Source organism: Argopecten irradians, chromosome 1 (genome assembly GCF_041381155.1).
Source record: "Argopecten irradians isolate NY chromosome 1, Ai_NY, whole genome shotgun sequence".
Lineage (NCBI taxonomy): Eukaryota > Metazoa > Mollusca > Bivalvia > Pectinida > Pectinidae > Argopecten > Argopecten irradians.
This window is the reverse complement of record NC_091134.1, coordinates 66,040,712-66,059,507: the sequence shown is the minus strand read 5'-3', so window position 1 is coordinate 66,059,507 and position 18,796 is coordinate 66,040,712. Positions and strand designations below refer to the sequence as shown.

The window sequence follows — 18,796 nt, the reverse complement described above, 5'->3', positions numbered from 1 at the left end:
TATTACATATTAGATGAGATTTGCTTGTGATGCAAGTCTGAATAAACTTATAACTGTTGGTATGATATTGCTAATTCAGAAGTACTGTACTCTTTTCTGCTATTTGTGTCATGCACAAAGACTATAGGTACTGGGCCAGGTCCCTTGCATCAAAACCATTGACTTTTCAAACTGAGCCAAAGTAGCATGCTCGGTCAGCTGAATGACAGACTGCACTAAACACATGTACAAATTACACTATACGGTATAATTCACACTTGTCAAAATTAAACCTTAATCTACTATACAATTATTGACATGCTCCTTTAACTTTGATAAAAGTCAGACATAAAGTACTCATACGTGAGGTAATAAGTTAAATTGCGATACACAGGGAGAGGCTATATAAAGATTTTAATTCTATTTTCATAATTTTTGGCTTTTGATATGTGCCCAGGAGAGATGAACTTGTGGCGCTGTGACTGACTATAGGGCAGCCCAAGGACAATCCTGTCTCTGGAAGCCATCACTGTGATTACTTATTTGGCAGGGTGGTGGTCTGATTATTTGCTGGTTTTAGTAAAAGATTCTTGGTAATTATATCAAGACACCAGAATCAATGGTGGCAGCAGGCAGAGATTCACATTATTCAATGAATAAAATTAATTGTTGTTTGATGTGGGAGAGGATTTCTGTGACCAGTCTCCATTGAAAGTCAACAGGAGACTTGATGGCTGTGCTTACAGTAATCTGGTGGCTATACAGATCTCTCAAGTGACATTTAATAGAGAAAGATGATTCGTCATAGCAGGAGGGTAGGCGATGTGTCCGCCAGCATCAGTAAGTCTCATAGCTCTCACAAACATTGTCTCATTATTTATGTTTCGTAAGAGTCATATATGGAAAAGATTATAAGATTCCGGTCATAAAATTATGCAAGTGTGACAGAATGCATGGTAATCAAATTTATTTGCACTGCCTGATAAAATTTGGAACCTCTTGTTAACTTATCTAATGCTCCTTTTTATTGAACAATATTTTGCTACTAGTAATTTTCCATTTGATGAAAATTGGCCATGACTGTTGTTTGTAAAATATCATGCAAACAAACCAAATTAATTGTGAAAACAAATTGAGACAATATTTAGAAAAAAAGGATTTTGTAATTTGTTACGTTTAAGCCAAATCATGAATAAATATTGTGTTTCAGCTAAAATTAAAATCTTTAAATGCGTATACTGAAAGCTACAGATAAATTATCTTGCTAGTTAAAAGTCAGGTGATATTTATATTGGTAACAGGTACCTTGCCTGTCTTGCTGTAGATTTCCTCAGGGTACTCTGGTTTTTTCCCCCAGGAGGATCCTCATACAGTCTTGAGATTTAAATAAAATGATGTACCAGAATGTTTACACTAACTGTTGAGTGTGACCAGAGAGGTAGTATTATCAGCTTGTTGATGGATCTTGCCATCACCAGGGCTCAAACTAGCTCTCTGGTCACACTCTACCAGCCTGACAAAAGAGACATTCTCAAAATAAGGTGATGTATAAAACTCTCTCCTCTGTTAACTGTTCTGTTCCCAAAGTCTCAATATGTTCACTGTTTCTATGGAAGCATCCAGCACTCCCATAGTTCTACCCTTGGAGTCCAGGAGTGTCAATGCCACTGCTGGGGCTCAAACTTGCAACTCTTAAAATTGATCACAAGATGGACACTCAACCACTATACTAAAAGGGAAGCTCACTCTTAGCACATGCATACATGTACTTTTTACTCTGGTGAACCATTTGGATAGCAGGAAAACAATGTGAGAGATGACATTCATTCAGATAATGACATTTGGTAGGGAGATCACTAGTTTATTATAACATGTAATATAAATCGTGCTAACAAAGTACGTATTGATATTTGACGTAATGTCAGGAATTTAACACCTCAAAATAAAATGGTTTGAACAAAATGGTTTCTTTTTATTTCATCAACATAATTAAACTTGAGGATCTATCAGAATATTGTTTACTTGTACATGTTAGATAGTAAACATATGAATTGTACATTATATATATATATGTATTCCCTTTGTATTAATTTGTTATAAGATGTCATAAAACTCTGCTTTAGCAATATATTAACGTATTTGAAATGTGTATTATATTAGATTCTGTAAATATGTAGGCAAGTACCTAAAGTGTTGCATTTATTTTTGTTCTTGCAGATCAGGACAAAGATGATCGCCATCAACATGTAGACCACCAGATGGACGAGCATAGTGATGACCATCGCCATGGAAACAAAAGGAAACCAGGTGTCCATAAGTCTTCAAAATCTGGAGCTTACCCTCAGTCGAGTAGTAGCCATGGTTACATTAGTCGACGGTCATCTGAGCCACATTTGTCCACCAGAGGCATTGACATGGCAAGAGAGAGAAGAGATGAGGTCAAGTCTTCGAACCATCATGTACAAAATAGTCAGAATCATGACACAGGTGCAGGACGGGACAAAGGCAGAAAAAAATACGATGGGTATGATGGATCTGAAGATCAGAGCATCAGAAGTGATTCCAAAAGCAGTCGTGCAGAAAGATCTAAAAAATATGCAACCTGGGACAAAAACATGCAGAAACGACGAGCGAAGCTGCAGCAGCTACAAAGAGATGGACAGACAACTGCAGATGACTCCTTCATCAACAGAAAGGGGAGAGAACTCCCTGAAAGCTATTACAAACTGTCCAGGAGCATCTCCACAGATTTGGCAACTCTGCGCAACAAGGCCCAGATGCTGCAGGCAACCAGTGACTATAACGCAGGCAAGAATATTCCCGCGGCACCTTATAACCAAATCCAAAAGTCCCAAAGTCAAAAGACTCCAGAGAGCTGGCAGACATTTGATCAATCAAAAAACAATGTCTCACATAACTCGGCAGGGACACAGAACAGCTACAGTGGGAACATTCCTAAACAGCGGACCATGTCCCTGGGGGATGTACGGCGGTCAGCGTTTTACCGTATAAACTCCCATAGTCCCTCCATTCCGTCCTCCCCCTCCCAACAAAAGGACACGTATATAGACATAGACAGTCTCATAGCTAATGACATTCATGCCAATCAGGCAGAAGATGATGAATTGGCCTTCCCGACCCTCGATGGATACAGACGGCATGGGCTGACTCATAGCTTCCCCAGCGCTCCCTACACAACACTCAAACACCTGAGTGAGAAAAGTATATGTTCTTCCTTGTTAGGTTTGTTTCTGTTTCTCATTGCAGGCTTTGTGCTGTTTTTACCACTGGCGGCCATATTCATTGTTCTTTTTCCATTGTGTTTCTTATTGAAAAAGCTATTTTCATGCTGTTGTTGCTATGGAAACAAGTGCCAATGTGGAACTCATCTATCGCGAAAGGAGAGAGCATGGGCAGAAAATTTGGAAACAAGCAATGTTGTTTATCAGTGTGTTGTTATAGTTGAGTATGGTCTTACAACGTACAAAATTCGTGAGTTGGTGAGAAATCGCTTAATCAAAGCAACCGATAAAAGTGGGAAAAGGTTATATCCAAAATTTACCAGGAAAATTATGCAAACGTTTTCTGGTCCAACATGGATCCAGGATGAGAGCTTCCTTATCAATAATCACGTGTTCAATATGCCGTCGTCCATAGAAAACATGGAGGACCTACAGGAATATATATCAGAGTCTAGTTCTAAACCCCTGTCTATGCATCATCCTTTGTGGGAGATTCAGGTTCTAACAGACTTTGCAGACCAGCGAGACACCGTTGTGTTATTACGAATACATCCTTGTATAGCTGATGGAATCTCGCTTGTACAACTTCTGTATAAGGCCATTGTTGATATGGAATCTATTACTATCGCAATGCCAAAGTTCTCAAGTCGCCGGCGTTTCTGTAATGCTGTACAAGCATTCTTCAGTGGTCCTTTGGTGTTTTTGAAACAGTATGTGTTCAAAAAGCCAGACTTCAACATGTTACATGGTCAGCACATTCACATGACAGGTAAACAGGTGGTGGCTTGGTCAGCACCTTACAGTCTGGAGCAAGCCACGCGTATATCCCAGGTGACACGCTCTACCCTTAATGATATATTTCTGTCTGTCACTGCGGGATGTCTACGCAACTATCTACAGACAAATGGAATTCCAAATCCATACGACATGAAAGCCCTGGTGCCAGTCCACTATCACTCGGGGCCTTCTCCTCTTCATCTTCACAACAATGACTGTTTGTTCATTCCTGTCCCGATTCCGTCAAACACTGAAGGTGCAATACCACGTCTTTGGCGGGTCAAACATATCATGGACAAGATCGGTAGTATAGCATTTTTCTCCGTTACACAAGGGGCCCTATTGTTATCGTCCACCATATTGCCTCAGAGGTGGCTGTATTCCATGTGGAGGTCTCTTTACAGCAAGTGTACTTGTATCATTTCTGACCTGCCAGGACCTGAGACAACCCTGAAAATAGCCACCAAACAAATTAAATCTGTTATATGCTGGATGCCACCTATCCATCAGGTTGCCGTGGCAATCTCATTCTTCACCTATGGTGATCAAGTGCGAATGTCTGTGATGGCTGACAGATCAGTCCTGCCCAATCCAGAGATGCTGACCAAGGATTTCATTTCCATCGTAAGTATATATGACTTAATCTCTCTTGTTAATAGATGGTATATATTTTTCTTGTGCGTCAAATACGATGGCAGCTGTTGCAATAAGAATTTTTTACATAACACCCCATTGAAGTTAGGTGGTGAGGTATACTGGATTCAGATTGTCTCTGTCAGTCCGTCTATCCGTCTGTAGACACAACGATCAATCAACTACTAAACTACTGCCATGATTACAACAAAACTTGCTGATACAGTGTAGCTGTGCGTAATCTATATTGGATCAAAATACCTCCACCTTTTTCAGAGTTGTGCCCCTTTGTTACAAAATGGGAGGAAGCCTCTTTGATGTTATATCTTGCCTTTAAATCAGCTTGGTTTACAGCATCACAGGTCGCTTTCTGTGCTCTTTGATATTTGACTGCAGTTATAATAATGAAAAATAGCCAATAATTTTGTTTAAAAATTCACATATACGTTGGTAAAAAAAAAAGACGTTTATTACTTATAAGATGGAAATGATACATAAGTTGCCCTCACACAGGAGGGGATCCATTCAACTAGCAACTTTCATACTTTCATATTTAGATTTAAAAGGCACATTGTAAATAACAGCTAGGGTTCAAACAGAAGAAAAATAACTAGAAGCAAGAAAACTTGAAACTTCATAATACTGCATTTGTAATCCTATTTGTAGGCCTATTTTTTAATTGAGGCATTTTAAGTTGTAAAGTTTCAGATGGTCTGAGATAAAGTTCAGTGTAAACAAATGTTAATTTTTGGACCATTATGGAACTAACTATCATTCAAAAAAGTTTGTATAAATATGAAATGTCCTGAATTTAATTGCCTTTTCTTGACTGCTTGAACCCTGTTTTAAGAAGCACATGAATATCGATATGTTTGTTTGTACAGTACAGTTGTGTAGAATATTAATATGACAAATGCATGGACACACAATTTTACCTCTCAACCACAGTTAGATTCCAGACATGTTTATATTGGCTGACGACAGTGCCTCACCTAACCTATTGCGTTTTGTTGTTTTTTTTTTTTTTTTTTTTTTAATTATTGGTAATTATGTATAGTTTCTAAAGTAATATTATTGGTGTTATGATTTGATAATAGGTAAATTAAGGCCTTTTATTTACTAAGATACTTTAACATACTTTAACATTGTATAAACATGTTGTTTCTGTCGTCAGATGAATGACCTATCGAGTCTGCTATCTAATCGAAGAATTCCGGGAGAACAACTTTCCAAAAAGATGGAGGTCCACCAACTGGACTGTGAGATCCATGCCGAGCCGACGGTGGAACAGGTATGTGGATTTGTAAGCTGGCGGTGTGGATTATACATTATATAGTGGGTGTTACAGTGTGTAGAAAATAAAATTGTAAAATAGGAAACATTTAGATCATGTGCACACCTGCTATGATGCTGCTTACTAACTTTCAAAATGTGTCGGCTACACTTGAATTAAGCTGTACCAGGTTTTTAATGCTCTTGTCATGAACTTCAGGGACATATGTGACATCTTGACATGCTTTACGTAGCATACACAACTGTCCCTGAACAATTGTTCCTCGATTCTTATAGTACTGTATCATTATTTCTCAGAATACATTGATAGGTTTGCCTTGTTATTAATTGTGCTTTGTAGTAGTAATTGGAATAGAACATGGTCACAGAGCTGCCATTCATTAAATTGTAAAGGATCTTTTACATGTTGGTTTGGTCATTTATGAAAGTTATTAGAAAGTAAGATAGGTATTTTAACAATTTACAGTTTATTGCATCTATTTTCCAGAAATTTTTCCACGTATGTTTTTCTGAATAGGGAAGTTATTTTTTAGTTTCTATGCCATATATTGAATAATTGGAAGGAAATACTAAAGAAAAAGTATAGAAGACATCTGTGATAATCCTGGTGGAATGTTGATTATCTCCCTTGTTGTTCACTCTACAATAAACACAATCTGATTGAAATCCTGTTTGATACTCTGCTTACTTCGTGCTCCACTACAAACGAGGTTCTCTCATACCGTTTGCTGTTTTGGGTACAATCGATAATGTCAGAAAAATTCTGAAAAGAATAATGTAGTTATAACCATGCAGAATTAAGACTTTAAAAAAAAACCCAACTTATTTGTAAGTATCCAGAAATCTTAGTTATTATTTGTTTTAGGTTTCACTTGAACCGACACTTGACAACATTCTAAAGATTTGTTCAAAATCCCAGATGACCAATTTAGATTCATTCATAACACTGGATATATTGTCTTGAAAAACCTGGTATGGAAAGCACAGTATCTACCGTAGTTATGACGGTTAGCATTTCCACCTGTCAAATGGAGAAAAGAAGGGAATGATATTACAGTGAACCAATAATCTGGACACCTTCGATTCCAGTCTAAACTGTCCAGGTTGCAAATTTTCTGGACTGCCTAATTTTGTGTTCTTCGTCAATATGTAACATTACGGTAATTTATTCCCTAACATTTCGACATACAGATTATTGGGGTTCAATGTACATTTAATGAAAAGCTATGTTTGCATAAGCTTGGAGCAAAGCTAGGTAAGACAGGAATTTTAGGGACTTTGGTGTTTACAAGCAGCATCTCCTACCATCCCATTACAAGCCGATGATATTATCTTGAATATTGCTGATACAAAATGTATCAGTTAATCTTAACTACCTGTAATCAATATCGTATTTACATATACTGGGCCTACATGATTTGTAGTTGTACAGTTGTGTACATCTGTGTGATTAGAGTGATTAAAGCTGTGGTAGGAATAATGTCTTCCTTGGTTATAGATATGTAGATATACAATGTAGAAGTTGTAGGACATCACTGATATTATGTCTGCATGTGCACCATTTTTTTGTGTGTGTCCGCATTTTGAATGATGTATGTAACTAGTATAACAGATAACTGATGCCTGGTTCAAACAACATGATCTTTTATTACCCTTCAAACAAACGATGATTTCACTGACTTATATTAGGCATTTATATATTTACAGGTTTATTTCAATGTAACTGAATTTTAAAATGAAATAGTATTCTACATATAGTTGAATGATTCTGAGTTATTCTACCTCCCTAAGAACATTTTCTGTTGGCTATACTGAATATCATTTCTTGATAAGTTTTTAGAAATTTGTGGGGAGGACAACAATTAAAATTTGATTGACAAGATTAGCTTTGAATTACAAATTCCAAATGAGAGTTAACCAGTTCAGGCATTTAACATTATGTGGTATGAAGGAAAGTTGACCTAAGCTATGTTCTAGCTTAGAAATAAATTTAGAACTTGTAGCCTTTCTTACAGGGATGCTAAAACTACAAGAGATGTCCAGGGAGGACATTAGGAGGAAGAAAAAGGATTAGTCATATTTTACTCTCATACATTGAGGACAACATAAAATTCTTGTGCTCTAGCCATCATAGAAAAATGTCATGTGGTTCCAAGCACACGTTAGGCAGCTCAGGATAAATCAGTGCTAATATCCAATCTTCTTAGTCTTACAAGAGTTCCTGCATATTGAATATGAATTTTGTCGGAATAGTAAATTAAAGCATTATTTAAAAAATTAGTAAATGTTTTACAGCAAAATAAGAAAAATATCTATAAAATATTTTTATATTTATAAAAATAGATATTAGGTCTTTAAGAAGATCTTAGTTGTTTGAATCAGCTTTGTGTTGTTGGTTTTTTTCCACACTTTTTGTTGATTCTGTTGTTTCGCACATCAGATCCAGATAAGAATGACCATCATTCAACAAGAAATTCAGGAACTCAAAATCCAGCTTGACCTTGATGGACGGCACTCAAGCTCGGAAACCAAACTCAGACGAAAAATCGAGAACCTGAAGGAACAGTTTCGGGAGTTGCTCGTTGAAATGCGCCAGAGAAAAGCTGCGGAGGAAGAAAATGCCATGATACTCACCGACGAGGACCCTGTAAACATCTTATTTAGTAGCACTTTTTATCATTTATGTAACCTGACAGTTTGTTAGTACCAGTAAAATCTGTTATTTCATCAGTAACACCTATTAAATTGACATCTAATGACATGTATTTACTCTTGTTAGCACTGACATGACATCAGAAATATCTGTGTGACCCTGACATGACATCAGATACACTGACATGACATCAGAGGTATCTGTGTAACACTGACATGACATCAGAGGTAATTGTGTAGCACTGACATGACATCAGAGGTATCTGTGTAGCACTGACATGACATCAGAGGTATCTGTGTAGCACTGACATGACATCAGAGGTACTTGTGTAGCATTGGCATAACATCAGAGGTATCTGTATAGCACTGACATGACATCAGAGGTATCTGTGTAGCACTGACATGACATCAGAGGTATCTGTGTAGCACTGACATGACATCAGAGGTATCTGTGTAGCACTGACATGACATCAGAGGTACCTGTGTAGCACTGACATGACATCAGAGGTATCTGTGTAGCACTGACATGACATCGGAGGTACTTGTGTAGCACTGACATGACATCAGAGGTACCTGTGTAGCACTGACATGACATCAGAGGTACCTGTGTAGCACTGACATGACATCAGAGGTACCTGTGTAGCATTAGCATAACATCAGAGGTATCTGTATAGCACTGACATGACATCAGAGGTATCTGTGTAGCACTGACATGACATCAGAGGTATCTGTGTAGCACTGACATGACATCAGAGGTACTTGTGTAGCATTGGCATAACATCAGAGGTATCTGTATAGCACTGACATGACATCAGAGGTATCTGTGTAGCACTGACATGACATCAGAGGTATCTGTGTAGTACTGGCATGGCATCATCAGAGGTACCTGTGTAGCACTGACATGACATCAGAGGTATCTGTAGAGCACTGACATGACATCAGAGGTATCTGTAGAGCACTGACATGACATCAGAGGTACCTGTTTAGCAATGACATGACATCAGAGGTATTTGTGTAGCACTGACATGACATCAGAGGTACTTGTGTAGCACTGACATGACGTCAGAGGTACTTGTGTAGCACTAACATGACATCAGAGGTAACTGTGTAGCACTGACATGACATCAGAGGTACCTGTGTAGCACTGACATGACATCAGAGGTACCTGTGTAGCACTGACATTGCATCAGAGGTATCTGTGTAGCACTGACATGACATCAGAGGTACTTGTGTAGCACTGACATGACATCAGAGGTATCTGTGTAGCACTGACATGACATCAGAGGTATCTATGTAGCACTGACATTGCATCAGAGGTATCTGTGTAGTACTGGCATGACATCAGAGGTACCTGTGTAGTACTGGCATGACATCAGAGGTATCTGTGTAGTACTGGCATGACATCAGAGGTACCTGTGTAGCACTGACATTGCATCAGAGGTACATGTGTACTGCTGTTTCACTTCAGTTATGATAACTGACTTTTCCTGTTACCATTATCTGACATTTAGATAGTGGTAATAGTGTAATATGACATTTACAAGTCAATTTTATAAAGCGTTTTAATTAAACAAGCACCTTTGTAAATGGACATTTCAATAGTGACATCTGTGTAAATGGACATTTCAATAGTAACACATGTGTAAATGAACATTTCAATTGTGACATCTGTGTAAATGGACATTTCAATAGTGACATCTGTGTAAATGGACATTTCAATAGTGACACCTGTGTAAATGGACATTTCAATAGTAACACCTGTGTAAATGGACATTTCAATAGTGACACCTGTGTAAATGGACATTTCAATAGTGACACCTGTGTAAATGGACATTTCAATAGTGACATCTGTGTAAATGGACATTTCAATAGTGACACCTGTGTAAATGGACATTTAATCAGACAGTTGTGTAAACCGATATTAATTATTTATATAATCATAATCCAACATTGGTGATTAATGTATAGTCATAACTTGTATACGTGATAGAGTATGCTATATCAAATTACATTTATATCTTTAATATTAGATGTAATATCTGTCGGTGGTAATCCTAGGTTATTGTTTTTGTCTTGTTTTCGTGACTTTTATCAGAATTGATGTCTAGCGGTGCATGGGCTGTGGATGATCCACTTGTAGGACATGGTGCGGTTGGCTTTCTTAGATCAATATACTTATGCTTCATTTGGCTGTGCTGGTTTGAGCTATCAATAACTTTTACCAGTGAAGTAATTAACTATATGAGAAATGTATGTAATATCACCAATTATCTTCTTGTGAATGAAATGAAGTAGAATGAATGGCTATTAGGCTTTCATTGTTAATGAGGAGCTTCAATAATATAGAGGAACGTGCTTATCTGCATAAGAATGATTTCATGATTTCACACATATTGATGTGGTAACAAAACATTTATCTATATTAGAATATTTACAGTTTGCACTGACATGGACTCAATAACCATGCTTACTAGTATTATCATTATCAGTCCATAATGATAGTACAATACGTGCGGCGATTCTATTGTTACAGGAATAGTCGCTGGCGTAGAAACGTCGGGTCATGACCTTACTTTTGGTGGGAACATATGAATGACTCGATTCCAATCAGCTGTTCAATTGAATTTGTTGATGTTCGCTGGAGTTAATAATTTACACATGCTCCATTATCATTATACCCTCATAACCTCAACAACATAAAAATCTATTTCTTAAATAAGATGTAGATAAATCATAATTATATACTCTTATTACCAGATCACCAATTTCTGATTCTCTTGTTTTAGCAAATTTTTTTTACTTTCAATGACCAATATTTGGCTTCATAGTTTGGTATTTAGATCTATTTCTCAAACCTTGGAATATAGTTAGAGGACATTATCAATTATGTGTAATTCTTGTTGGTTATTTGGAATTGAAAAGAAAAAGTAGAAAAAAGAACTCTTAAAGGTCCAATATGTTTCCCGAGTAAAAGCTTTATTTGAAAACATTATATAACATCAGAAAATATATACTGATGGCCTAAGATCAGGTTACAACACCAAACATATACAAGATTTCCTGCGTAATGTTTGACAACAGTGGAGAGTTATTTCGCTGTTTTGTGGTCTGGTGCAGTGATAGTCAACTTCCTCACAGTATTTAGGACGACGGGGGTAAACATAAGACAACCAGGTTGAGCATTTTATTTGTTTTAAAAAAATTGTTCAGTAGGTGATGATATGTGTAGTATTAACTGTAAGTCAATAACTTTTGCGACTCTACCAAATTATTGATCTCGTTTTACATTTGCATTTCAAAAATTAAAAGCCGTTTGTGAAAGGTAGTGGGCTTATTACCATGATTGTATAAAAACATTTGATAACAGTTTGTCAGGAAAGTTATTAAAAATCAACAGCAAGAAATGTTGGGGTCATATTTTCTTCAACTGTTATCTTTTATTTTCAAAATAGGAAATTGAGGATGATGAAGACAATGACCTTAGACGACCTTTCAGACGCAGGACACTCTCCATAAGCTCACGTATGTCGAGAATGTCAACAGTGTCTACGTCATCTACAGTGCGACCTCTTGCCTCACCATCTGTTGTCATGGATATGTACAATGATGCTGATACATGGTCTCAGGTTTGTGTTGATTCTTGATCTCCCTTGAAATCCCAAGTAGCTGCCATCTTTTTTAGTTGTCCATTGTGTGTTGTACATGCTTGAACAATATACCACATCTCAAGTTCCATGAGTTCTTAAAACACTATCCACTGTATGGTTTCTTCAATATTACATGTTCAAATGTATAAAATTTTATATGTATTAATTTTTTAATGTTTCCTAGATTATCAGGCACATTATAGATATCAGTGTATTACTATGGTGCCAACAAGACACCCATCTATTTTGCCATGAGATATAGAGATGTTGTTGCTAGATGTTATATGGGTTTAGTTGTCTTTTGAAAAGATTGGCTATAATAAACAATCTCTATTTTTTTAGAATTATATCAAATGTTTCTCTTCATGATTTCAGTCTTCCAGAATGGATGGCATCAGTATAGGCATGACGGGTGGACGACAGACGTTACCTAGGCGACCACATCAAAGGAACGAAGAATTTGAAATTCTAGAGTATGCTCACTCGCCCTCTATGGAGAGGCGAGTAAGAACAGCATAAACTTGGGCCAGAAAGAATGGTCTTCAGCATGCAAAGTACTTCAATGCTAGAAACGGAGATTTTACATACTTGAATTTCAAGATATCAAAGTGATATTCATATCCAAATAAAGTGATTTGAAATTTTTATACCAAATGTGAAAAAGAGAATACCAAATGTGAAAAAGAGAAATTTGGAATACTCGCATCCGAGAAAAGAGCGTTTTGGATCTTTTTACCTCTCAGATAATCAATCAAGAATATTCCCTATTGGGGACGACAATCTCAATTCAGCTGCAAGAAGGAGTTATGAAGTATTGTTTACTGAAGTCGGTAAACATGTGTAAAAAATGTGTTTTCACTCTGTGTTATTAGATATATTTTCTTTATAGCTATGTTGAATAGCAACATGTGCTGCAAGTGTTTTATTTATTTCAGGATTCCGGGTTCTTAGTTACCTTTGTTGATTTTGAGACTACAGAAATGCATTCTGTTTTAGCATGCATTAATCCCTATAGACGTGCAGTCCCAGTACCAAAATGGTAAATCCAATGTTTGGACTTCCACATATGTGTATAACTAGGCAGTTTGGTATCAGAATGGTGAACTATGATAATTTATGTATTATTTTTATACTCTTTGTAGATAAGGTATTAGGCATTACAAGGTATTAACATGAAAACTTTCAAAATCATCTCGGTAGTTTTTGACATGACTTTACAAGTCAGGTGAGTGATATTACATAGACTCTTTGGGATCCTGGTTACAGGTAAAATCATGATGAAATCATTCTTTTTCACCATCAAAATAAAAAAAAATGAACGCAATGAAAGCATTGTCTTGCACCATTACTAAAATGGAATTTTTTTAGAATATTTTGTATCATTTCTTTTACATCTATTTGGAATTATTAAAAAAAAAAAATAGAAAAATGTAATAAAGCTTAAAGTTATTCTGCATTGAATAGAATTAATTTTCAAAGTTATTCATGTTTCATGGGACTTACGCTCAGATGGCTCCAAAGTTACCTACAGTATTTTGTCATAAATGATATTTTGTTGTGTACTGTCAGTGAATTTATTTCATATTTTTGTCATATTTAAAGCTACTCATACCAACTCTGATGACATTTTGTAGGAAGCTTTCATGACATCAGCTGTTTGGATGTTGTTTTATTTTTTGCCAAGAGCTGACCAAAGGAAAACACAGGAGTCTTGAGTGTCCTGACCATAGTGGTATTCAATGGAAAGAGAGTTTACTTTTATGTTTAAAGACAAAATACCCATCTATTGGAATTTGAAAACAAGGTATCACATTATGTCAATGACATGTTCCGAGTTTATGCAAGAATTTTGTCCTTTGTGCTTCATATATCTGTTTTTATAAACACACAAGTATTTTGTAAACATATACAGAAAATTGAAAAAATAGATGAAATTTTGATTACTCTTAGGTCTTTTGGCCTCTTCTTCTAACCAAATACATGTGCTTCAAATTTTTAGCACAGAAATCAGCACTAATATTAAAGATGCTCCACCGCTGACAAATGGTATTTTTTCACTATCAAAAACAGGAGCAAACAATTTAGTATTTTTCTTCAGTTACAAAAGTTACTTACTTTACACCATTACCACCATTGAAAAGTTTGAGCTTCTAATCTTACTTCAAGTTAAAAATATGAAAAATAATTAATTGCATCCCGGAAAAATTTCGTGGCAGTATATCTTATATGGAATGAAGTAATGACTGCGCATGCACCAAAGGCGAAGTAAATTATTTTATGTTATTTTTTGTGTTAATTAGGCATATATATATACACTTAAACACCAATTATTGTTCAAATGGTGAATATCATTTATGCTCCGTCGGCGGTGGAGCATCTTTAATAATGTAACAAAAAATATTGCAAAATGAATACTTCAAAATAGAAATTGGCCACAATCTAGCTATGCTAGTACAGGGTGACTATTCAATGTATAGGCCTTGGGTTTGTGAGCCTGAGAATGTGTAAGACTTAATTGTGAACATGTTAAACACATTAACCACTGTGCCACAAAGTATTATGTAGCCGCCTATTGGTTGTACAATGAATCCGCAGATCATGGTCATTATTTGGATACAACAGAGAGTCAGCCCAGAATGTTAGAATTACCTGTACATGTATTTACACCTGTTATGTCATTGTTTATGTATGTTCTTCCATCTGCTATGGAACTGTAGATATCATTGATACCTCAAAGGAAATATTACCAATACCACTGTACGCTCTTTCACATCTACTCATTTTTACAATTTCTGTTCCAAATATGTTTGAGGAGATGGCAACACATGTGAAAGAGATTTACCAGGGACAGTATGTATTATAATGACATCATATATTTATTTTAAACGCGCAGAGGTTATTTATACATATCCGTTATATAGTAATGCATATTGTATAAAATTGTGTTGAGATAAGATGTATATAGTCATGTGTGTGTAAATCGTTGGATGTGTGGTAACAATTTGTGTGATGTTCGTATTATATATTGATAGAAACTTGTCCTTTTACCTTTGACCTTAAGCTGGCCTCAAAGTCAAGGATCATGATATTGATGTTCTTGCCATAAACATTTGGAATTGTTGATTCTGTACCGTGACAATGTGTTGGCAAACAATGGTATTGTCTTATCACACCCTAACGATTCATAGAGAACTGGGGTCCATTTGTATGAAATATCTCCAAGAGGACAAAAATCTCCTGTAATGTAATGTTTACGGAGAAAAAATATAGGAATTGATGAAATTTTAGTCCTGACAGGAAGGGTTTTTGAAGTGAACTCTGTTCACCTAGCCCTGGTTCGACGGAGGGATATATATGAAAAGAGCTCTGTGATTCACTTATTGGATGGGAAGAATATTTTTCTGCAATCTCATTATTTTACTAATTTTACTAGAGTCTGGCTGTCCAAATAAATAAAAATACTCATAAACAGTATAATATACTGACTAACTGTTGTTGCTCAGGGTAACCAATAGTATGCTACCATACCCTCCCGGCCTATTGGAGTGACATTATCCTATAGTATGCTGCCATACCCTCCAGGCCTATTGGAGTGACGATATCCAATAGTATGCTGCCATACCCTCCAGGCCTATTGGAGTGACGATATCCAATAGTATGCTGCCATACCCTCCGGGCCTATTGGAGTGATGATATCCAATTGTATGCTGCCACACCCTCCAACCTATTGGAGTGATGATATCCAATAGTATGCTGCCATACCCTCCAGGCCTATTGGAGTGACGATATCCAATAGTATGCTGCCATACCCTCCAGGCCTATTGGAGTGACGATATCCAATAGTATGCTGCCATACCTTCCAGGCCTATTGGAGTGATGCTACCCAATAGTATGCTGCCACACCCTCAGGGCCTATTGGAGTGATGCTACCCAATAGTATGCTGCCACACCCTCAGGGCCTATTGGAGTGACGATATCCAATAGTATGCTGCCACACCCTCCAGGCCTATTGGAGTGACGATATCCAATTGTATGCTGCCATACCCTCCAGGCCTATTGGAGTGATGCTACCCAATAGTATGCTGCCATACCCTCCAGGCCTATTGGAGTGACGATATCCAATAGTTTGCTGCCATACCCTCCAGGCCTATTGGAGTGACGATATCCAATTGTATGCTGCCATACCCTCCAGGCCTATTGGAGTGATGCTACCCAATAGTATGCTGCCATACCCTCCAGGCCTATTGGAGTGATGCTACCCAATAGTATGCTGCCACACCCTCAGGGCCTATTGGAGTGACGATATCCAATAGTATGCTGCCATACCCTCAGGGCCTATTGGAGTGACGATATCCAATAGTATGCTGCCGTACCCTCCAGGCCTATTGGAGTGACGATATCCAATAGTATGCTGCCATACCCTCCGGGCCTATTGGAGTGATGATATCCAATAGTATGCTACCACACCCTCAGGGCCTATTGGAGTGACGATATCCAATAGTATGCTGCCATACCCTCCAGGCCTATTGGAGTGACAATATCCAATAGTATGCTACCACACCCTCCAGGCCTATTGGAGTGACGATATCCAATAGTATGCTGCCACACCCTCCAGGCCTATTGGAGTGACGATATCCAATTGTATGCTGCCATACCCTCCAGGCCTATTGGAGTGATGCTACCCAATAGTATGCTGCCATACCCTCCAGGCCTATTGGAGTGACGATATCCAATAGTATGCTGCCATACCCTCCAGGCCTATTGGAGTGACGATATCCAATTGTATGCTGCCATACCCTCCAGGCCTATTGGAGTGATGCTACCCAATAGTATGCTGCCATACCCTCCAGGCCTATTGGAGTGATGCTACCCAATAGTATGCTGCCACACCCTCAGGGCCTATTGGAGTGACGATATCCAATAGTATGCTGCCATACCCTCAGGGCCTATTGGAGTGACGATATCCAATAGTATGCTGCCGTACCCTCCAGGCCTATTGGAGTGACGATATCCAATAGTATGCTGCCATACCCTCCGGGCCTATTGGAGTGATGATATCCAATAGTATGCTACCACACCCTCAGGGCCCATTGGAGTGACGATATCCAATAGTATGCTGCCATACCCTCCAGGCCTATTGGAGTGACGATATCCAATAGTATGCTACCACACCCTCCAGGCCTATTGGAGTGACGATATCCAATAGTATGCTACCATACCCTCCGGGCCGATTGGAGTGATGCTACCCAATAGTATGCTGCCATACCTTCTGGGCCTATTGGAGTGATGACGCTATCCTATTTATGGTAACTGATACCCAACTAGTAAGTCTTGTGTAAATTTCAGCTGAGAAATACCTCTGTTTCAGCTCTAAGATATCATAGACATTTTTCTGGACTGGCAATAAAAATCACTTTTCATTTGTCCATAACTTTGCTTGGAGGAAAGATTCATGATCAATTTACATGCCACATAAATACAGGTATAGGTGTAATCGACCCAGCGCCCAGGGCACTTTAATTATTGTACAAAGTAAGCCATAAATCAATTTGAAAAAGAAATCAGATAAAGACACCTACAGTTTCTTTAGTCTGTATTTGAGGATAGTAAAATTGAGGCCTCAAAAAGGGATAGGGGTGCTTATTGGGTTGAAAACATGGAAACTCGCCTAATATTAAATAACATCATATTACCGGTACTAGTAATCATTTCAGATGTCCCGATTTTTAATAGTTAATATAAATGTGATCATATTTGAGCCCGTGAAAATTAAGGAAAATGGCCAGTTTTATTATATATATATAAATCATCTACTTGTGGCAAGGTTAATATGATATATTACTAACCTGGTAGAACCAAATATTAATTTTAACCAGATCAAAAGTCCTTTCATATCAAATATGAAACGAATATCGGTATTTGTAATAAAGAAAATAGAGATAGAATATTAATGTGTACAACTATAAAAACATACACAAGTGTGCTATTCACTAATGTAAATAACAATAAGCATTTGAGTTTAGGTACATTATTACATAATACCAACTGTGACAGTATTACACTAGGTTTATGACAGCTAGAATCATTCACTTGTTCAATAAATCAGTTTTACCCCATCCAAATCTTGTGTTGTATTTCATTACATAATTCATTGAGATGTTTCATTTATTAGAGATACTGTATCTGAATCAATAGATGATGGAGACTGTCCAACATTTGGAATGATCTGGGTCTTCGACTATCATTCAACAGATGTCAGTTCCTAGTGCATGCATATAACACACAAACTTTGGGTGGTGATTTGTACTGGTATTCTACCAACAACTCATTAAAGTTATATGTGTCATAACTGGGTGTAAATTATGACGTTATTTTTTCTTCAGTAATATATTGAAGACTATAAGGTTTGATGAATTAAGCTGTGAAAATCATTCGAATGGCTTCAGATGCCTTATAAACGTTAGTTACAACACATAAGTTATATGTTGAAAAACTATAGTTTTCATGCCTCATGTATGTTTAGATGGAAACATACCTGCAGAAATCAATTCACAATTGCTAAACATACTGTAC

At 37.2% G+C, this 18,796-nt stretch overlaps 1 protein-coding gene across 4 annotated transcripts in view; it reads left to right on the top strand.

Moving 5' to 3' along the window:
* LOC138305867 (uncharacterized) overlaps positions 1-18,339 on the top strand; it is a 42,988-nt gene extending 24,649 nt beyond the window's left edge. For all 4 annotated transcript variants that reach the window (XM_069246152.1, XM_069246137.1, XM_069246131.1 and 1 more), the window contains 5 exons: positions 2,197-4,622; positions 5,806-5,922; positions 8,365-8,571; positions 12,029-12,202; positions 12,599-18,339. In XM_069246152.1, coding sequence (XP_069102253.1) covers positions 2,238-4,622; positions 5,806-5,922; positions 8,365-8,571; positions 12,029-12,202; positions 12,599-12,742 — 3,027 coding nt within the window. In that variant the 5' untranslated portion in view covers positions 2,197-2,237 and the 3' untranslated portion in view covers positions 12,743-18,339. The remainder of the gene's footprint in view (positions 1-2,196; positions 4,623-5,805; positions 5,923-8,364; positions 8,572-12,028; positions 12,203-12,598) is intronic.
* The last annotated feature ends 457 nt before the right edge of the window (positions 18,340-18,796 follow it).